The sequence below is a fragment of the Syngnathus acus genome, chromosome 6 (genome assembly GCF_901709675.1).
Source record: "Syngnathus acus chromosome 6, fSynAcu1.2, whole genome shotgun sequence".
Classification (NCBI taxonomy): Eukaryota; Metazoa; Chordata; class Actinopteri; order Syngnathiformes; family Syngnathidae; genus Syngnathus; species Syngnathus acus.
Genome location: NC_051092.1, coordinates 5,731,089 through 5,753,013, shown reverse-complemented (window position 1 = coordinate 5,753,013; position 21,925 = coordinate 5,731,089). Strand labels below are relative to the sequence as shown.

At 39.4% G+C, this 21,925-nt stretch overlaps 3 protein-coding genes and 1 long non-coding RNA gene across 5 annotated transcripts; 2 read left to right on the top strand and 2 right to left on the bottom strand.

Annotated features, from left to right (window-relative positions):
• Positions 1–5,349: 5,349 nt before the first annotated feature.
• On the top strand, positions 5,350–10,007 carry LOC119124539 (NADH-cytochrome b5 reductase 2). Its single transcript, XM_037254620.1, has 9 exons — positions 5,350–5,808; positions 5,963–6,091; positions 6,168–6,240; positions 6,335–6,441; positions 6,514–6,643; positions 7,450–7,533; positions 7,706–7,791; positions 7,866–7,965; positions 9,746–10,007. The coding sequence occupies exons 1-9, from the start codon at positions 5,767–5,769 to the stop codon at positions 9,916–9,918; spliced, it is 924 nt and encodes a 307-aa protein (XP_037110515.1). The 5' UTR covers positions 5,350–5,766; the 3' UTR covers positions 9,919–10,007.
• Positions 10,008–10,140: 133 nt separating this feature from the next.
• On the top strand, positions 10,141–14,631 carry poglut3 (protein O-glucosyltransferase 3). The gene is made up of 6 exons (XM_037254615.1): positions 10,141–10,603; positions 10,850–11,047; positions 11,201–11,484; positions 11,591–11,801; positions 13,409–13,605; positions 13,682–14,631. Exons 1-6 carry the CDS (start codon positions 10,348–10,350, stop codon positions 14,117–14,119), a joined length of 1,584 nt encoding a protein of 527 aa, XP_037110510.1. The 5' UTR covers positions 10,141–10,347; the 3' UTR covers positions 14,120–14,631.
• A 1,004-nt stretch (positions 14,632–15,635) lies between these two features.
• Positions 15,636–18,430, bottom strand: rep15 (RAB15 effector protein). 2 transcript variants are annotated; one of them, XR_005098293.1, is made up of 4 exons: positions 18,295–18,430; positions 17,151–17,466; positions 16,114–16,785; positions 15,636–16,083 (listed from the first exon to the last, which is right to left on the bottom strand). XR_005098293.1 is itself a non-coding variant. In XM_037254622.1 (3 exons), exons 2-3 carry the CDS (start codon positions 17,421–17,423, stop codon positions 16,240–16,242), a joined length of 819 nt encoding a protein of 272 aa, XP_037110517.1. In that variant the 5' UTR covers positions 17,424–17,466; positions 18,295–18,430; the 3' UTR covers positions 15,636–16,239. The 2 variants fall into 2 exon arrangements, 1 of the variants encoding a protein (XP_037110517.1); XM_037254622.1 differs by having other exon boundaries at positions 15,636–16,785.
• A 2,737-nt stretch (positions 18,431–21,167) lies between these two features.
• LOC119124469 lies at positions 21,168–21,925 on the bottom strand. The gene is made up of 2 exons (XR_005098282.1): positions 21,857–21,925; positions 21,168–21,630 (listed from the first exon to the last, which is right to left on the bottom strand). It is a non-coding gene; the product is annotated as an uncharacterized LOC119124469 (long non-coding RNA).

Below are 21,925 nucleotides of genomic sequence, written 5' to 3'. Positions count from 1 at the left end.
AGCTTTTCTTTTGCTCCATCCAATTGCATATTGAAGTGATTGTTCGTGTCGCATTTGTTCTGTTGATGTTTTGAACCTTAAAGCCCGTTGTTAATCATGTTAAGGATGCATTTGCCTCCGTAAGGGCACACTCATACCAAACCTTTGTTGACTTCATTCGGTTTTACTGAACGTAAAAGTGTGAGTGTCTGTGTCTATTTTCCTATCAACGCTATAATATTTGCATAATCTGGGCGTGACCTTGCTGATGTTTGCTCATATGTTTGTTCTTGTCTTCTCTATGGCTTAGGTGACAACGTTCACATATATTCAGGTGTTGTCCTTTAAATGTTCTGGAGTGAAAAAGAATTTGTAGTTTGTTCCACATTTTTTTGTGTTCAGTGCCTAAACATTTGGAACATTGTGAAAGCAGAAGAGAGCTATGTTTTCTAACTATTTTATGAGTACTCTAGCTCTATATAGGTAGATTTCAAATTAAGACCATATTTTTGTAATAATATTGTGAGGGTCTACCCAAAGCCTACCAAGCCAACATGATCTGCTTTAATTCAAAACGAAACTTTCTGCGTTTTAAGATCATCATTTTTGCTTGACTATTTTCTTTCATTTGAATGTAATTGAATAAGATGGCCTAACCACCTGTCAGCTCCAAGCCAGTTTATTTTCAGTCGATTGTAACCATATGTAATCTGGGGAAAATGAAAATTGAATGCCGTTGAGAACCTTTTTCCACGTACATGTGTGTGAGTAAGCCAGGTTTCTGTTTTTGCGTTTTTACTCCCATTTTTTTTTGTTTCATGTTGTATTTAGTGAAACAGATGAACTGAATCATGCCTAAAAAAAAAAATCATTAAATAGAAATGCAGAAATAACCAAAGCATCTCGACTGAAAGTAATTTGCGATATGTTCTGATCCAAATCTGATGGAAAAATCCTACAACAGCCCTAAATGTTTGGCATTTATACAGCCGTCTTATATTAGTTTAATAGTAGTACTTAAATCCAGGAAATATGCAAAGGTATCCAAATGTAGAAACTGACACAATCAACATAGTTTTGGTTTGGGGGTATTGGATTGATTTGTCAAGTGATGGTGAATCCTGTCTGATGCACAGACATGGTCTAATCTTGATCTGACCTGACCTGACCTGACCTTGAACATAGGTTTTAGGACATTTTAACACAATTTCTTTAGAGCAGTGATGTCCTTAGTATATCTAGTGATATTTCTCTGACTAATAAAATTCTATGGGCCAGTGTGTTTTTCAACCTCTTTCAATTTCTTAGGCTATGTTCAAGTTTTGTCTTGCACATTCAGCTGATAGAACATGTGGCGTTTAGTTTTAGACATTCCTACTTCTGCTGATGTGGCAAACATGAATGTAAATGCTGTTTATCTGGACTTTAATCGTGTTTCATTCCTTGTTTTTGTTGGAAGCTGGTCAATTAATTCATTTCTATTAAATCAGCCTTAGCTAATATATTTGTGTATTCAATTTAGAATAAATCAACTAATGCCTGGGTTCTTTTGGGATGTGGGGGGTGTTTGTGAACCAAAAATAAAAAATAAAATGTGTTTGATATGCTGATATGTGTGTGCACAACTGGTTTTATTCCCATCCCCGACTTTCTGCAGGGGCTTTTTTTGAGCGCCGAGTATCAAACAAGTTTGATGGCAATTCGTGCTGCTAGGTCCGTGTTCATCATAACATTCGTGTGTACATGCGCCCGGGCATGTGTGTACATGTACTAGGTATTCCCATTGGCACTTGTTAGGGATTTTGTATATTCAACCAGTCCAGTTTGCACATGTATCTAATTATGTCCTTCTCATCAAAGTGAGATGTGCATTAATTTAGACTGAATGTTGATCGATTTTCACCATTCTCGACTCTCCATTAAAAATCCTTTGCCTGCCGCTGCGACTATGCAGCCAGGATGTCTGCATAAACAAATGTGCAAGGGGCCATTTTGTTTTAAAAGAAGGGGGTAGCGGGAGTTATTTCCAAACACTTTCTACACACTATGAAGAAAATATAAGGAACATTTATAACATTTTTAATTTAGTATTGATAGATTGACTGCACACAGCGTGGCAAAACATTTGGTAGGAGAGGCAGCTGCCACTCCTTGCCACCCCGTAAATACACCTTTGGTCAACACAGATCGAAGTGATCCGACAGTTTGACGAAAACAAACCATTATTCTCAATCTCTACAGCTGACCTATTCCCGTCATTGCATAACAGATCAGTCCTCCGCTTTCACTCGTACTTTATGTAGGTCAGGTGAAGGAGGTGGCTCTTGAGCATCTCCATTAAGATTTAATGCAGGAATTGGGATTAATGTCCCCTACAATGTAATTGTCCTTGTATTGCATGCAATCTGAACGTTTTCATCCTTAAAACTGGGTTAAGGTTAAAGTACATGTGTTCAAGAGCAGTTTGTATTAGACTCATGTACTTCCTGCTACTGTCAGATGCGGTAAATACTTGTGAATCTTTTTAAAGCCAGGTGAGGATGCTGGTCACGAGAGAGCAAAGGCAATTACACTTCAATTTAATACAACTTCTGTAAAACCGATGCCTTTTAAAATGATTTAATTGTATGAAAATAAATTGGTCCAAAAGGAAATGACATTATTAGTGTTTCAAATAATTGTATGTCTCAATATCTTTTTTTACATTTAAACATTTTGTTGTCAAGTACCAACAAATAAATGATCCTTCAAACAATTGTGGTTTCAATTCTTACCAAAATAATCATGATTAATATATTTTTCCCCATAATCCAGCAGCCCTCGACAAGAGTACTGTACAATATACAGCTTGATCATTATAATATTTGACAAACCTGTTTTGTTAGCGTTTGGCTTCAAACATGTTGACATAAGCTCATTGCGAAATGAGACACGTTTGGTTCACCATTTGTTCATTTGATACTTATCAGGGCTACAAAAAAAGACACATTAATGGCTTTCTATGATACTTTGTTGAGCTGCTGTGAATTGTCCAAAGGACATTGAATTTGAATTGTCGTAATTACATTTTGGCCCTCAAAGAAAACATGACATGTATTTTGTACACTTTTATGCAACGCTTAACAACAACTGCCTGGAAACCAGGACCCAGCAACCAGTGTACTCCCACTGGGACATGGGCCACCGTGCTGCATAAACAGGAACCCAGGGGCTTACATGGCTTAGAATGAAACCTCTCAGGCAGAAAATATACTCTCATTCACATGCCTCTGTCAAGTTGTGCTCTAACCACAGGTTGGAGCATGTTATGGTGCCCATTCAAACATGGCTTATGGCAAATAACATATAACCAATTACCAATGCTGGCCTCTATATTTAGTGGCCTGACCATTGTATGAACACCCAACAACTGGAGCATTCAAGTGCTTGTCATGAGCTAGGATGAGTAATTCCCTCTTTCTTTCTTCTCTGTGTCCATATATATTTCTTTTATTTGGGTTGTCAATTTTGAATTTAACATGGATTTATAGTTCTACACTTTTCCAACAGCCTTTGAAAACAGAACTGTGACTGATTGTCATGCCTGTGGTAAAATGATTTAAAGGTTAGAGTTTATTCCCTAGTCAGGAACCACATGGTGCCTTCCTCAGTGTTAATGTTTCGTAAGTGACTAAGTGGTCCGAAAGGTTACAAACCTTCTATTCCGTCCTTTGTTTTGCTGTTCTCGTTTGATGTTGAGTTTCCTGCATCTTAAAGGGCATTGCAGGCTGCGTTCTATTGTCAAGCAGCTTTTTCACTCATTGGAACAGTGACAAAACAAGGACATTGTAAAAGGTCACAAATATTTTTCCCCATAGAGCACTATTATTTGTGAAGCCTAAAATGAAACAATAGTTTGACATTACCTTCCATAGACAGTAAATCAGTGTTGGCTCAGTGTTTTAGAATGCTTTTTTCCCCACCTCAGGTTGTTTCATCACATCCAAGCTAGTGTTTTAAAACGACCATACTGACCTTGATGTTGCATATTTAGTAGAAAACTGAACCACATGCTGTCAATTTTCTCTCTTTTTTTAGAGAGAGAGTAGTCATCTCACACTCAGGTAATCCGACAGAAGTTCTGTCTTACTGGTTGAACCGAGTGATGAATTCTGTGGCTGGGAAGAGGACTATCATTGCTGTTTTTATGCATAATACTCTCCAGGCAGGTGAGTATCACAGAAATAAACATTCAAGGGGCTTGATAGTGGCCGACCACCTTCCAAACATTTTCAGGCTGTTACTGCCCTGGATAAAGTATACATTGAGAAATGATGAGTCAAAATGAGATAATTATCCAGGTTTGCCTAATTTGTGTCTGGAATATAGATACATTCTCTCTCAAATAGACCAATCTGCCCTGTTGCAAGTTTATTTTTGTGTTGCACCTACTGTGCCATTCATTCTGAAGAGTAAAGTAATGTAACAAAAGGATAGAAGAACACATTGTCACCTGAGGTAATAATAAATCCTTTGTTTTGGCCTTGGAATAGTGCATATAGTATGTTGATAATGATGGCACACATCACATCACTGACAGAATGATGAATATACACACTGAACAGCATCACAGCAGCATTGTTGTGTGTAAACTTAGATGCCAGGAAGCTGATAATACCACTTCTGCAATATTGTACAATACATGAGACATAATATGTTATGTGTAACAGCCCCTTTACATGCGTTATTTGAAAAGCAGCATTGTACTACCACAATTACCCAGTTGTCTGCTCTGACCTATTTAGTTTATTCACTCAATGTGTGGGTTTTTCTCTGGGCCGCCCCCACATGACAAAAAAATGCTGCCCATGTTGCCCATGCCAAAAACTACTACTGAATATATTCACTTACTGTCCTGTTTATTATTTGTTCTTATTAGAACAAGGCCATTCATGTGGAAGAGGCAGCTGAACACCATTTTTCTTCATTTTTACAAGGAGAACAACCCATCACAGCTAAACATTTTGAAACCCGTTATTTATCCATTTATTATCTTTTTGTATCTTATTGGCTTTTATTTTCTCCATTATTATTTTTTAAATAAATTATTGTGTCATACTAACTTTTTGTCTTTCTGAATTTTAAATTTCAAAAGTCCTACTTCAGTGTCAGTCACCTCATTGTGTGCTTTGTCTGCCTGTGGGGATGACGTCCTCCCGTCCGGGCAACTGGGAACAGGGCACCCTACTTGACAAATACATTTATGCTGTTTGATGTGGATGCGGCTTTTTGAAAGAAAGGACTAAGTGTGCAGTGCATTTTAAATATATGTACAAGACTAGAGAAATGTTTACTAACAGCTATGCGATATTAGTATAAGCCTCCCATGATATCAACATTCTAGCATTGTCTAACTGAGGGTAATTGCTGTTTGCACTGTAATAGGACTATAAAAGACTGGACTTTGTTTTTTGTACATACATTTGATGACTGGAATTCTGCTTTGACGTGCACAAGTACGACATTACTTATTATGTTTGTAGATGTTGAGAAAAAGTCATCATGTGTTTTGTGCATTTACAAAAATAGTTCAACTGCCAACCACTCTTTTTAGTCTCTTGTTTAATTCCCTCCCTCTATCTGTCCAAGTGTGATGTCATGCTATGTAGTGTCATGTTGAACACTGACTTCCTATTGGTGCTTTCAACAGCTAATGTTCCAGTTGCATGATGGGCAACTCCCCCAGCATGCTTGGAGTGAAAGGTACTATAACTGAGTGGACTCTGGTCTCTCAGGCTGCATGAACGAATGAACAATCTTCAACTCTGTACAACTATGGATCCAAGTATGGTGAGAAGAACAGTCTTTATTTTCCTGTGCTGTCATTGAGGATTTGTTGTCATTTGTAATACTGAGAATTCAAATGTAGAATTGACTGCTGTAAAGTACCTACATGTCAAAGCTGCAAATCTGCCAACACATTTGTATGTTATATCTGTTGCAGCTTTTGTCTGTGCTGGTTGCTGTGTGCGTAATAGTTGTAAGTGTGCTGTACTTCTCAAACAAGAAGAAACAGCCAGTCACCCTGCTCGATCCTATGGTTAAATATCCTCTGAAGCTCATAGCTAAACAGGTATGCACACTGTCTGTCTACCAATCAATGCATTTATTAGTCAGGCTCTCATTGATCTTGTTCTTTTCCTTTGCAGGAAATTAGTCATGACACAAAGAAATTTCGCTTTGGCCTTCCGTCTTCAGATCATATCCTTGGATTACCAGTAGGTACTAAATCACCCAACTGTCCTTATCATTTATGACTATGTTAGTGCATTTATGCTTTGGGTATTAAATCCACTTGTTTGGTTCATTTCACCAGGTCAGCACGTGTATCTTTCGGCCAAGGTGAATGGCAGCCTGGTCGTCAGAGCCTACACGCCAGTCTCCAGTGATGACCAGCAAGGATATGTTGACTTGGTTGTCAAGGTACATGCTCACAGGTACAAGCTCACATTTGATGTACAGTACTTGATTTAAAAAAATGTTTTGTGTTGCTAGGTGTACTATAAGAACACGCACCCCTCATTCCCAGAGGGAGGGAAAATGTCGCAGTACCTGGACAACATGGCGACTGGAGACGTAATTGACTTCAGGGGACCTAACGGACTGCTCGTGTATAGAGGCAAGGGTATGTGTGCAGTTACTGCAGTGCATCCAAAATGTACCCCCATTTCACTTTTTCCACGTTTTGTTTTTGCCTCTTCTCAAAATGGAATACATTTATTTCCACCCGACTCAAAATTTTACACACATCGCCCCATAATGACACAAAACATTGCAAATCAAATTGCAATTGACAAAAAAAAACAAGATATCACATGTACACATGTTCAGTTTTTTGCTGATACACCTTTGACAGCAATTACTTTATGAATATGGTGCCACTATTTTTTCCCCCATTCCTCTTTGCAGCATCTCTCAAGCACCACCATGTTGAATTAGCTTTGCTCTTTTAGGATCTGCTCTTTACTTTGGGGGAAAATTCCAAGAAAACATCAATGTTCTGAGAATTTGGCCAGGAGGTTGGTGGCGTGATGCAGAGATGGTTGTCCTTCTGAAAGGTTATCCTTTCGCCACAGGAAGAGTCCAGCTGGTTCAGAACTACTTCTGTTTACAGATGATGGAGGCCACGTCAAAACAGCAGAAAATTTTCTCTACCCTTCCCTAGATTTGTGTTTCGAAACACACCTGTCTTGGAGGTCCACAAATAAGTCATTAGAGTCCATGTTTGATTTTATTTTTTAAGAATTTGAAAAAAAAATAATCCCCCAATCATTTTGTCATGATGAGGTGTTGTGTATAGGATTTATCACATCTTGCTTTATCATAACATTGGGAAAAAATGAAACATTGAGTGTACTGTATGTGCACGATTGCAACAGCAGATGTCACTGTTGTACAAGGAGAGATAAATGCAGGTTTTTCTATTCTCAGGTCAGTTTTCCATCCGACCAGACAAGAAGTCCAAACCAAGGAATTTGAAGTTTAAACAGATTGGAATGATTGCTGGAGGAACAGGTTTGTTCAGGTTTTGTTCAAGTCTGTTATTGAGTTATTCTTGTTAGTTGTTGCTGAAATAATACTCTTAGAAAAATAACATTTTAATTAAAGATGAAGACCAAGTTTAGAGACTATTTGCAACACGGGAGTCACATATGAGTGATATCAATGAAGTCTTTTGCCATGACAGGTATTACACCAATGTTGCAGTTAATTCGGACAATTGCAGCAGACCCCAGTGACAACACGATGTGCCATCTCATTTTTGCCAACCAGGTCAGCTCTATACTTTATTGTTCTTTATACAGTTTAAACACTTTTTAAGTATCTCTCTATATGTTGTTCTACAGACAGAGAAAGATATTCTTCTCAGGGAGGAGCTTCACGAGGTGGAGAAAAGCCATCCTGACAAACTGAAGCTCTGGTTTACACTGGACAAACCTAGTGAAGGTAATTAAGCATGACCTGAGACCTAGCAACTGTGATGTCATTTTCAGTTGACATCAAGTGGCAAAATTAATAAAAATGGTTGAATTTTGCTGCCTAACTAATATTCCACAAAGGCAATATGAATATGTGTTTGGACTAGAGGAGGCACATACAACATATTAGTGTAAATAATTTTGGGGGCTTGACTTTTACTTTAATTCGTTTGACGACTGCGGCATTTTATTAAGGATGAAATTAGAAATGCACTACTTGTGGAAGGCAAATATTAGGTCTGGTGAGCAGGAGGTAGCTTGTGCTTATACAGTTTGCCTCCGCACACTAATGCTTCACAATACTAAGCGTAACACAGCACAAATTAATGACACAATTCCACACGAAAAGTACTGTGAAACAATGAATTTGGCTGCATTCATGATACAAACAATTCCATTCAGAGTTAGCTTATAAACTGATATAGGACAGAGGGAGCACACGTGTCGTCGAAACTCTCCAAGCTTTAGTCCTTAGATTGCACTGTTGAATTTTCCAAGAAAGAATGGTAACAAAGACTTGTCAGCTGAGGGAAAATCCAAGCAGGGAGCTTTAGCTCTGACAGTGTGTTAAAGTAGCTTGGAAAATGTGCATTTGCATAATCCTTAAAGCGAGAAAAAAATAACGAGCTAAATATTTTACATAAGCTCTGTCGTGAAATCCTTGAAAGATGTTCTTCCTCTTTCATGCGGTGTCTTCATTCGTTCCTGACAGAAAATCCGATCCATGATCATTATTTATGAGCAATACAATAGTGCTCTTGCTCTTTGAAGTGTTTTATTTTTGGTTGCCATGGATGTCACCAAAAACTTGTTACTAATTTAACAACAGAGTCTTATTATTTGCACATTTTCTTTATTTATACCTTTTTAGAGTGATTGAGAGAGCAAGGGCATAAATGAATGTTTTAAACCTGCAATTTCTATTATTTTCAAAGAAGATCCCCCACAACTTCTGTTTTCCATTTTAAATCAAAGATCGTGACTCTTATTGTCATGCCGACACACAAACACTATTGGTGACAAACAGGAACACTAAATGGGAAAGGGAACAATTTGGGGAGTGGACACTCCAAGTATTGCAACACTGAGGGTAATGCCTTCATTTTTTGTCATAGACTTAAGTTATTTGGATTTACATCATAAATATTATATAACTGCATTGAGCCTCGCCCACTGATCTCAACATACTTTTGACATTAAGACTGGAGAGAGTAACCTAACACACCAAAATAAACAACTAGATAAGCTATGGTGAAAGAAAAACACAAATGAAGAATTCTCTTGAACAAGGAAATTGCATGCTCTAGTCCAAGGGTGTCAAACTCGTTTTTTTCGCGGGCCGCATTGTCGTCATAGCTTCTTTCGTAGGGCCATTATGACTGTCAACCCAAATAAATGTACGAGCACCTCATATTCTATACAGTAAAAGCTACATAACAAACTGACAAATAACTCGTTTTCAAATCAGATGAGTAAAAACTGGTCAAATATTTAAAAAAAAAGATATTATTAAAAGTAAAGACAATTTGCAATTCTAGTAATGACACGAATTTGATGCACAATTTGTCTTCGCGGGCCACATAAAATGATGTGGCGGGCCGTATCTGGCCCCCGGGCCTTGAGTTTGACACCTATCTATAGGCTTCACGTCTGGATTGACATGACAAGTGGAAAACCTTCTAATTCTTACCCTTTCAGTATTTTGAGTCAAACTTTCTGCCTCTACCTTCTCTTTGTCTATTCTTTAGGTTGGAAGTATAGTTCTGGATTTGTTACCTCGACTATGATCAAGGCGCACCTACCACCTCCATCCTCAGACGTTCTTGTTGTTCTGTGTGGTCCCCCCCCAATGATCCAGTATGCGTGTCTGCCAAATCTGGACAAACTGGGATACAAAACAGAACACATTTTTGCATACTAATATTAAGATTAGCAAAATAGTTCTTGTAATAATGCCGCTGTTTTTTAACACTGTCAAAACACAATAAATGATTTTATCATCTTCTAAAATGGTAATGTGTGGTTTTGAATGCAGTTTTACTGTAGGGTATAATTTGATATTTTAATGAAGATACTTCTATCAATGCGCCGCATGTAAATTATCACCTAATGCTATATAGAAAGAATTAAGATTGTTTGGCCAATGTTTTTCTACATGCCATGGCATTGTACACCGTGAAAAAAAGAAAAAGAAAATCAGTGTCAAGCTTGTGAAAAAATTGAACTGCCGTAGTTGAGTCACGTGATGTTTTAAAATGTTCGACGCTAATGGAACGCATCATCGCCTAATGGGCGTGTCCATCTGAGCCAATATGTCTCCTGAGAAATAAGTTTTCTGTTAACATAGGCTATGTGGCGACTACGCAATACGATGTTTAAACGGAACCTAATCACACTCACGCATTTTAATCATGCGTTACCACATGTTGGTTTGGTTTTCGCTGTATTTATAAGCTTACAAATCACGATTGTTAACTGCGAAAGAATCGACCCTGGAAGTTGTGTCATCTGGGGTCCAGGACTTTATCCTGATGTCATTTTGCCTGTCCGACACTTCTTCATCCAGGCGGTCGATTTTAAAGGAGAACATCTGAGTTCATCTCCAGGTACAAATTTAATCAACTTAATTACAATTGTTAGTTTGTCATCAGTGACGTACCGCTTGAACGAGCAAGTTGCTACGTAACTAGTACTAGTAATTTCACCCTGGTCTCAGAAGATAGACTTGATTTTTAAATTGAAAGATAGCTTGCTCACGTTATCTAGTTTATACTCTGACGTCTCATTGTTAGCCTTACTATTTTCCAAGCTTTTCCTTGAATGCGAATTAATTTATACACTGTTTCGTACAGGCAAAGACACATTTACAGTGAAGATAACGTCACTGGAGAAGAAGGAGCACGTTCGCATCCACGTCCCCCCACCTTTGGACAGAGGAGATGGATCCTTCATGGTGAGGTACCGCTTGTACAATACAGCACCAATGGGCCTCAGAGTTGAGATCTTCCATCATGAAACTGCTGTTGCCAAATCACCCTACATCATCCCAGGTCAGTTTGCTATGCACATAGTGGAAACACCGGGACATATGTTGGAGATGCAAATCGTTGTTTTTTTTGGTTCTTGCTTGTAACAATAACAAGTTATACGTTAACTAATGTGAAATGTCAAAATTCAAAAAGATGATTATTTTCAACGTGTAGGTCCAGTCTATGATGAATACTGTGACTGTCCTGAACCTGACGCCTCGGCCTGGCAGGATGCCATGCAGTGTCCGCTTGACGAGCCTCAGATTGAGGCGGATTTCAAATCATTCCCGACGATCAACCTGCAGCATCTGAGGGAGCAGGTGCCTCAAAAATTTGCAAACAGAGGGGGTATTATTCATTATGCCATTATCAAAAATCGTCTGTTCCGTCGAACGCTGGGAAAATACACCGACTTCAAGATGTTTTCCGATGAGATGCTACTATCCCTGACAAGGAAGGTAACGATTTCTAAATCCTTTCAGCACTGTTCGCAAGAACAGAACGTGTTTAATGAGTTCCTTTTGATGCGATTCTGACGACATTGCTTGATAACTGGCTGTGAAGGTGAGGCTACCTGATGTGGAGTTTTACATTAATGTTGGTGACTGGCCATTGGAGACGAGGGCGGTCGACGCAAATCCTGTCCCGGTCCTGTCCTGGTGTGGTTCCACAGACTCACGAGATATCGTCCTCCCAACCTACGAGGTCACTCATTCCACTCTGGAGAGCATGAGAGGCGTCACCAATGACCTGCTCTCCATTCAAGGCAACACAGGTAACGCGCTCTTGAGTCAGTTACAGTTACAGTTTTGAATTTTGATTCTCAGCTCATCACTTCCTGTGTAGAATTGACTCGATCAAATGGAAATTAATTTCCCTCCACAGTTGAATTTGGTCCTGCAAGTCTGAGCCATCACACCACAATTCATGTGTCCGCTCCGTTAAGGCTCAGGAGGAAAATACAAAAGCCAAAGTTTCATCTTATTTATTACCGTGCCTGACTGAACACAGCTTGGAGGTGTTTCAGAAAAACATGAAATTTGTCACAAGTCTCAAGCAGACTCGCTGTGCTGAATGAATCTCCATAATAACTTCCGTGCCTTCGCATTCGCGCTGCTGAGTCATGCCGAGGTTCAGCCATGACAATGGAGACCTCTTGAGTTCAGCCACTGTCATTATGCTTTTTCTATTTTTGTTCTAATTTCCTTCCTGTTTTGCCAAGAGCAGATTACAAAATACATTTCTTTGTATTTGTTCTTAAGTAGTTAACTCCTAAAGAATGTATTTTTTTTTTAAGTTCCTTTGCTTACAAGTAGGGCTGTCATCGGATATTTTTACAATCAATTATTCATCATCAAATAATCAGGTAGAATTTTATTTGCATAAAAGTGTAGTAATTAAAAGCATGTTGATCCAATTTTGTTTCTTAAAAAAATGTTTATTTGGTATTATTTGGTAATTAAAACAAGTAAATAGTTAAGCAGTATCACAAAAGAAGGTGATTGTTATTGTTATTTAAAGTAAAAGCAGATGCTTGCAAATGTCTCCTGTTCATTAAACGCAAAAATAAATTAGTCTGATTTAATGAAGGACTATCAAATTCAGAGAGAGTCTGAAATCAGAAAATCTGGGCAATCTTTCGTTAAAATATGGCTTTAAACGATTCCTTGATTATTAAAATACAAGGCCAGTATTTGATAATCAATTTGTTGTTGACTAATTGATTAATTTTGACACTTCAACTTAGTTTTTAGGATTATCTAACAATACTCACACGTACGACTGAATGAAATTTGAAGAAAAAAAAAAATTAATTTGAGATTTTTCATTCCTCAGTATTGTCTGTGTTTACAATGTGGCCCCCGCCCCCGCCCTTTGCAATTTGGAAATTGCATGTTATTGCATAATGTGTACGTGTGTTTGTTTGTCTCACAGCATGTTGTGTGAATGTGGATATTTGATTCAAACGACTATTGAAGTGCACTTGCTGGATTGTCGTCTGCTAGACTGGCCACACCGTAAGCATTAAGCGACATTGTGTGCATCTTGTAAGATGAGTCAAAATGGAAGCAATATGGGAAACTTTGTTTGAAAACGACTAGCAGCGAATGAGTGAAGTTAGACAGCTGGCAACTGTATTCAAATGTGTGTGCGTGTGTGTGTCTTAGTACTTGCTCTTAGGCTCACTACTAATCCATACACCAAACATGACTCTTTACATTCTTGCAAACATTTTAAGAGAAGCAGCTAACCTCGCATTTGTTTGCTTAGTATTTTACAGAGCAGAAACAAATTTAACCAGGGAGCAAATAGTCCTAATTTACAAAGCCGTCAAGTGATCTGGATCAGATAAAAGCTAAGACTCTGGATCATCTCTTTTAGGTCCCTCATGGGCAAACAAAACCCATCGGGCTTTTTTCCGTGGCCGCGATAGCAGAGAAGAACGTCTCCAGCTGGTGTCTCTGTCCAAGAACCATCCAGAGCTTTTGGATGCCGGCATCACAGGATGGTTCTTTTTCAGAGACCGTGAAAAACACGTTGGCAAAGCACCGCTTGTCGGATTCTTTGATTTCTTTAAGGTGAGTGTTAAGTCACTGGAACCATGTGCAAATAAGCATTCGAGGTTTCTTCTTCATCCTGTTATATTCTCCTCAGTACAAGTACCAGGTGAACGTGGATGGCACAGTAGCGGCGTATCGCTTTCCTTACCTGATGCTTGGGAACAGTCTGGTTCTGAAGCAGGACTCACACTACTATGAGCATTTCTATAGTAGCCTGAAAGCTGGCGTTCACTACGTCGCCTTCAAGAGAAATCTTTCAGACCTGTTGGAAAAAATCAAATGGGCCAAAGAGAATGACACCGAGGCAAGGAAGATCGCCAGCGTTGGTCAGGCTGCAGCCCGGGAATTGCTGCAGCCCAGCAGACTCTACTGTTACTACTATCGAGTGCTCCTGACGTACGCCCGGCGGCAGTCGGGTCAGCCAAGCCGCCACGCTGACATGGAGCTGGTGCCTCAGTCGGCTGAACATGCAAATGAGTGCAAGTGTCGGCGTGAGAGCTACAAAGAAGAAACGACCAAAGATGAACTGTGACACATTCATCAATCAAAGAATCCCAATCAGGGATGAAGAGGATGAAGAAAATGTGAATTTTCATATTAGATTGTATTATCGTATCATTGGAAAATGCCTATTTTGAAAAGTATGACACGTTTCGGGACCAGAACAACATTCTTTTTTTTTTTTTTTTTTTCTCCTCAAACAAAGCTTGGTCCTAATGATAATTATGTGATATTTCTTTATTATATTATAAAATGTCTTTGTAAAAAATTGTTTTTGTTTGACTGAATCATTACATGTGTGTTGTTTTTAACCAAGTCATTATTTTTAAATTAATCCTATTTTTATTCCCTGCGTCAGAGTTCGGAATGAGAATTCAAATTCATGTGCTGTAAGGCAATTGCTAACATTAAGTTGACCATATTTTTGGTGCTATATGTTTAAGGTAATTCTACCTTATTTGCAACATGCTCAACGCAATTATCTCATCAAATTGCTTAACTCATTATAACAGTTCTGTGAAATAAAAAGAAAAATGACAGTCACCTGCAGCGTGTAAAAATAAGACAATTTGGAACAAACTTTGTTGCATTTTATTTCCTTTACTCATCATCATTTCTAGTTCATTACTGCAGTCGCCCCCATGTTTTTATGTGTAATTCCCTCTCAACTTTGAAAGTTGAAAGGATATTACTTACAATTATTATTCAAATATCATGCAAAAACAAGAAAAATAAAGTAAAAACCTACTGATTGTAGTCTGTCTAATGACAGTGGGAAGGAAGTGGCAAAAATATTCAACTATACATCTTTTTTTCTAAAGCTCATTGCTAAAACTAAAGTGTTACTTTTCAAATCAGACAAGAGGATTTGGACCCTCTGTGCAATATTAGCAATGCTGTGGTCACACATTTAGGTGGTATTTCTAAGTAAGCGTTGCTGAACTTTTCTGCCTTATGTTGGGTGTTGATACATTGCAAAATAGTTTTACAGAAATATTTTACTAATTGCACTCAAAGAGACTGACAACGTCCTTAAAGGCCTGAATCAAGTTCATGAGTCTATAAACACAATATCATGGGCCTTAAATTAGAATATAGAGAACAAAAGACAAAATATAGACTATTTGGTACATAGTGTTCATTATAAAACGTCATAGTGAAACACTTGACAGTGGAACCACAAAAATCAAAACCCCAAAGCTAATACAGTTTTCGCTCTCCAAAGGTCACAAAGGAGCTTGGAAAACCATCGTGTGTGATGGCACATCAGCAAATCTCGCGAGACCATAAAAGCAGAATTAGTTTTTTTTTTTGTGTAATAATACAACAGAAAGGGCACAAGTTACAGCAAAGAGGAGAACTGGAAAAGGATCCACTGTGTCAAAAAGTAAGTTACTAATAAAAGAAAGGATGCTTCATTTAATCTGAAAGAAACCAACTATTTTTATTTTCTTATTTTCTGCAGTTCACAAAGGCAACACAATAAACTTGGTCTCCCATGCAAATTATGTAATCTTATGTAATCATGAAGTATCGTTGACTGCTGTCTATGTAAATACTGTGTAGCAAACATGTAACACAAACATGTACACCGTATGTACATGTGAGGGGGGTTGCATCCGCAGTCTCCACATTCATCATTAGGTTTACCAATTGTTCAGGATATTGGGTTTTATTATGAAATTTCAGGTGAACTTGATGTGACCTTCACTAAATATTCCCGTGCCGGTGTCCAACTGGCCATCATGTTTCAGTACTTTTGACACAACTTGCTGTTGTGTCTGACTGGGAAAATTCAAAGTGTGCTTGATCCATGAGTAATCGAAATACATGAAGAATTCTGTGACACTTCCAGCCACGTACCACAATCTGTCTGTCTGTCTGTCACTCACTCACTCACTCACTCACTCACTCACTCACTCACTCACTCACTCACTCACTCACTCACTCACTCACTCACTCACTCACTCACTCACTCACTCACTCACTCACTCACTCATTTACACTTATGTGTTCATTGAAAACCTTCCTTGTAATTGAATTGATTGAATAGGTCTGTTTAACTTGGGACTCAGCATTCTTTGCACGCGATGTTACACATCTTAAGACTTGATTTGAGAAAATGATGATGTTAAACTCAGGATCTTGGGATCAGCTGAATTTAATCATGAGGGTGAGCGGGTCCCCCTCGTTCCTCGAGACAATGGATTGCATCATCCCGGAGGGTGTGTGCAGATACCGCGATCCCTTGAAGAAGTTCTCGAGAAGAGCTCTGTCGATCTTGTTGCACTTCTCAATGGCCGCCTCAAAGTTGTTGCTGAGAACACCGTAGATATTGCTTTTGTCGTTTTTCCTCCCGAAGAACAAGAAGAGAGCGTAGCAGTCCTTGCCGACGGAGGAGCAGAAGTCCACCATCCTCTCGTACATGTTCTTGTCACTGGACTCCTTTTGGGCCATTTTGACACTTTCGCTGCTCGTCTCTGGGAGAAGGCCGTCCTCTTCGCCGCCCTCCTTGTCAGACAGGTGGAGCACTTGCACGGCGATCTGGATGCGAGGGTTCTTGGTGGACTTCTCCAACACGGCCCACACCCAGTCAGGCCCCAGCAGGATGCGCTGCTCGGGGGTCATGGCCGTACAGTTAAAGGTGTCGGTCAAGTTGAGGTTGACGCTCTGGGAGATGTAGGTCATTAAGAAGATCTGTGGCAAAAGACAGACGCAGTCGGGGATGGGAAGTCATGAAGAACAAATATTTTGTCAATCAAGTATTCTAACAACTTTTTACTTCTCCTCCCTATAAATTTGAAAATAGATACAGTGGTTCCTGCTCCAGACTCTTAACGCCTCTGCTAGCTGGACTATCATCGCAGGTATTTTCCACACTGTGACAATGAGGCACTCTATAACCAACCTTCTTCGTGGCGGCTCTCATGTCAGACTTTTTTCTTTTTCTAACTCGGTCCTCCACCTTCTCTCTGTAATGTGTCTGCATTCATGGCACTTGAAAGCAGCCATACTGAGGTTACACAGGTTTCTGACTGGTCTATAGCCGTGCCTCATATTACCTGAGTGAGGGTTTCTGGGCTGGGGTGGAACTTGTCCTCTGGGTCCTTGAAGAGGAGGTATTCCTGAGTTCGAGAAGAGGCAGTCGTGATGCAGTCACTGAAAAGAGGAATGAAATCATTGGGCTTGGCGACCGGGCGCCGTCTCAGGGTTGAGAAGACGCTTGGTCGAGGGGGGGGGTTATTGGTGGAGGGAGAGTTGTAGGGCTTGAAAGGAGTGAAGAAGGTGACATCCTGAAAGGGCTTTGCGGAGGGTTTACTCATGTTCTCTCCCATGCTAGACGGACACTGGAGATCAGATGGTGCTTTCACCAACACACTGGGGAGAAGAGTAGGGATGAGCATATAGAAGCAAACACTCGGGGTCAAAAGTTATGTAGAGCGGTACTTTGACTCACAGGGGACCTGAATTAAATGTCATCGTTTTTATTGATTGATCGATCGATTGATTGATCTATCTTTGCTTTGCGAGAAAAAAATTTACTAATTCAATGTTGAGCTCATGTTTTTGTCCAGCAACTTTGAAAAAATAGCTATTTATTTGCATCGGTATGTCTGTTTTGGTCATCTCAGCTACATTTGGCATAATTTGGATGGGGAAATGATTCTCAAAATTAGCTGGACATATACACTGTCTTCAAGTGAAAAGAGAATCAACTCTGCCTGCCTGCACCAAAGTAACGAGAACAAATTCAACTCAACTGCGAACTTTATTGATGAGCGCAAACAGGCACGGCTCCAGGAACTATTCTCTCCCGGAGGGCTTGACCAATACATAGCTGCGAAAATAATTATAATTTGTGATATCAAATAAAATATTGGAGGGACTTAACTGAGGCCACTGAGTGATTTCTGTCTTCATAGTTGTATGGCATGACTTAACATTTTGGCTGTACAGGTATGTAAGGTTTACGACACGGACAGTTTGACCCTGAAAAAAGAATTATGTGAAATTATAAGATCTGATCTTGAAGAGGTGAAATGTGGATGGGAATTAGAACTAATTGGAAGCCACATATTGGATTGTGGACCACTGGAGATTGAACTGTTCTGCCATATGGAGCAATAGCACTGCTAATTTAATTATGGTGATTGTAACATTTGTGGAGCAAATAAGCAATGTTTGCTAATAAAATATAGTACTCACCAGGATGGGCCTGGATGTTGTGTGAACTTCCAAGTCCAGTTCCGACCCTCTGCTCTTCTTCCTGGCCTGCTCACGTACGTACACAAGGTGTGTTCAGTTTTGTGGTGTTTGCAGTACCTTCAGTACAGCTAAGGACTTTCCATCCCAGCTTCAAATGGGAGGTAACAATGTTAGCATGGGTGGGGCTATTGTCATTTATGCAACTTTACGTAAGTCAACAAAAAGTTATCTTACCAGTTATGAACTCAAAGAAGCATTTTCAGGACTGCGGTTGGCCCAAGGGGTTTGACTAGTAAACAAGTTTCTTTTCTCTGTTTTGCAAGGGAGGCTCAAATAAGGATGTTGGTTTTAACATTTTGGAGAAAAATTAACAGCGATAAAAGGGAGACAGGGATTTTCAAGGCATGGGAATGTGAACATCTGGCAAAAGCAATTTAATATATTATTTATTTAGAACACAATCCATTGCAAATTTCTCAAAATGGGAATTGTTATTGACAAACCTTGACAAATGCAGAAGGCAGGGTACTCCCAACATTTACACACACACACGCACACACACACACACACACGCACACACGCGCACACACACATGCATACATACAGTGCCAAAAACATTAATTCTATTTTTTTTTTTTTTTTGCATCAGTTAAATGGTAGTTTTAGTTTTTAATGAAAACCCCCCAAAATTATTCAATGCTGTGTAATATGACCCTGTGTGAAAAAGTAGCTCATTGCTCCCTAAAGTGAAAAAGTGGTTGGGGCAAACATAGCATCACCTGAAATCAAGGACCCTATTTTCGAGCCCAGTGCAAGTCAAGTGCAAAGCACAGTCTAACTGTGCACATGGGTGGAGTTTTTGTTCTTTTGCTATTTCGCTAGTGTCACGTCTCGTCCCCAGCCGTGTTACTATGTGTCTCTGTTGTCATGGTTTCTGTGTGTGCTCGCCCCTCCCCTCCTGTGTGCCCATGATTAGTTTGCTTCTTCTCACCTGCCTCTTGTTACCTGTCGTGTATATAAGTCCTGTCTGCCCCTCACGACCCTTCGGGTCATTGTGTGTGTGTGTTGTTGTCGTCTTGATGTCTTTTTGGTTCCTGTTGTGTTTTTGATTCACGTCTTTTGTTTCACGTCCCTGTCGGTCAGTCCTCTTGTTGTTTTGTTTAACCATGTCAGTTTGCCGAGTCTGTTTGTTTTCTCCAGGAAACCCTGGTCCAAGATGCGTTTGGTCGCCCTGCTCCATCCGATCCGTGACAGCTAGTTTAGTGTGTTTGCATCGTTGTGGGAGCCAATCGAAGCGCTTACCAGCTAGTTGACATGACACGGCTAATATATAGCCTGACAGCATGGGTAGGCAACGTCGGTCTTCAAGGGCCAGTGTCCTGCATGTTTTCTATGTCTCCCTGTTGCGACACACGTGATTCAAATGATCAGGATTGTTATCCAGCTTCTGCAGACCTTAACCAGATCTGACCACTTGAATCAGGTGTGTTGCAACAGGGAGCCATAGAAAACATGCAGCACACCGGCCCTTGAGGACTGGAGGTGACTTCCAATGCATGACCTATGGTAATTGAAACTATTAAGGTGCCTAATGAAAATGAAGTGATTGAAGAGCATAATGAACATTTTCAAAATACTTTTTGTCAAATGTGTAGTCCTTCATTTGGAGGTTTACAGGTATTGTAGCCACTGTGACTTATTCAGAAGCACTGTCGTTTTAAAGGAAAAAATATGTCTTTTTTTGATAGGACTGACTAGCAACAGTCATGCTCGTGATCATGAGTCAAATTGAGTCCACCTTAAGAAAACAGACAAAATTTGACTAAACACTTGCAAATGAATGCTGTATAACAGATCCAATAGCACAAAGACATCACATAGTAAAGTATTTCTCACTGTCTGTCCACATTATACAATGCCACCTGTTCTCGGTTAAAATGTAGTTGGTTTTTGTCATGTACCCCTGCACAACCAGTGTGGCCTGACACAAAATAAGTGGTTAAAAAACAAAAGATAGGAAAGGATGAGAATTCTAGTAAAAGTAGATAAGTACCGGTAATAATAGTTATAAAGAGAAGAGGTATTTAACAAAATATTTACGACATGAATATATCCACATGTTTTCGTGTTAAAACAGTTGCGGTATTCATGTATTTTATTGCTGTCATGTCTCGTCCCCAGCCGTGTTACTATGTGTTTGTTGTCATGGTTTCTGTCTGTGTGCTCGCCCCTCCCCTCCTGTGTGCCCATGATTAGTTTGCTTATTCTCACTTGCCTCTTGTTACCTGTCGTGTATATGTCTTGTCTGGCCCTCACGACCGTTCGGGTCATTGTGTGTGTGTGTGTTGTTGTTGTCTTGATGTCTTTTTGGTTCCTGTTGTCTTAATGTCTTCACGTCCTTTGTTTCGCATCCCTGTCGGTTAGTCCTTTTGTTATTTCGTTAAGTCATGACAGTTTGCCGAGTCTATTAGTTTGTTTTGCTGAATAAACCCTGGTCCAAGATGCATTTGGTTGCCCTGCTCAATCCGATCCGTGACAATTGCTTTTTACCACATTACATCCAAACCCACACACTCATGCACTGCAACAAACACAATAAGACTGATGTTACAAGTTCTTTTAAAAAAAAAAATTGAAAGAAAATAATCTGCCTGTAAAACATTCAGCCACTCTCAAAATGTATTCACCTTATTGCTTTGCCAAAACCACTTTTCACTTTTCAAGAAACCTTAAAAACAGACAAAAACAAGGTTGACAGGATTTGGACTTTATTCTCAGAATTCTCACTTTAAATTCAGAATTGGTACTTGAAAGTAAATTTTAACTACAAAGTGAGAATTCTGAGGAGTTAGAATCCTGCCAACCTCTATTTCTTTTGGTTCTTCACTTCCTCTTCCGTATTATTGCATTGTCAAAGATAGCACGCGACAACACTTAAGATTGGTCAATAATTTCAAAAATAACATCTATCATTATAGTGTATATACTATATATATTTGTATATATAATACACACACACACACATTGGTCAGTCTCCAACCAATTGACCTGTATTCACCATACATGTCACTTTTTTCTCATTACGCAAAATATGATGCGTCTGACTTATTTTTGGCTTTGCATTTGAGGTGTAAACATGCACAGGTCAGGATTATCTTTATCATTTTTTTTTTGCAAGCCACACTGTATAGTGCTCCTTTTTGCAGTAGCTTGTCGAAGTAGATTCAGTGTTATTCGGCCAGGCCTCAGTGGTCAGCATCACATGAACTTGCTTCAAACCAGCGCTGTCTGAGACTGCCTCAGCTCCTTCTGTGCCTCATCTCGGCTGAGCAGGTACTAGAAACAAAGCAAAGATCTCTCCCGTTGACAAGTGCCATATTAAAATCAGGAGTTACGCATTTGATACTTCTTTGTTTGCGATCAATATGAAAACCAATCATTCAGCTTAAAACAAGTGAAATGAAATTTGATGTAAACGTCAAGAAATTTGAATCATATTTTTGATTAGTCATTACTTTTTCCACAAGTATTCATTCACACATGCCGTTTAAATGCTGCTTACTGTCATGTTGTTGATGCTCTCAGAAAGTGCTTCAATTTGTAATATGGTGCCCCTTGTGATCCCCATCTG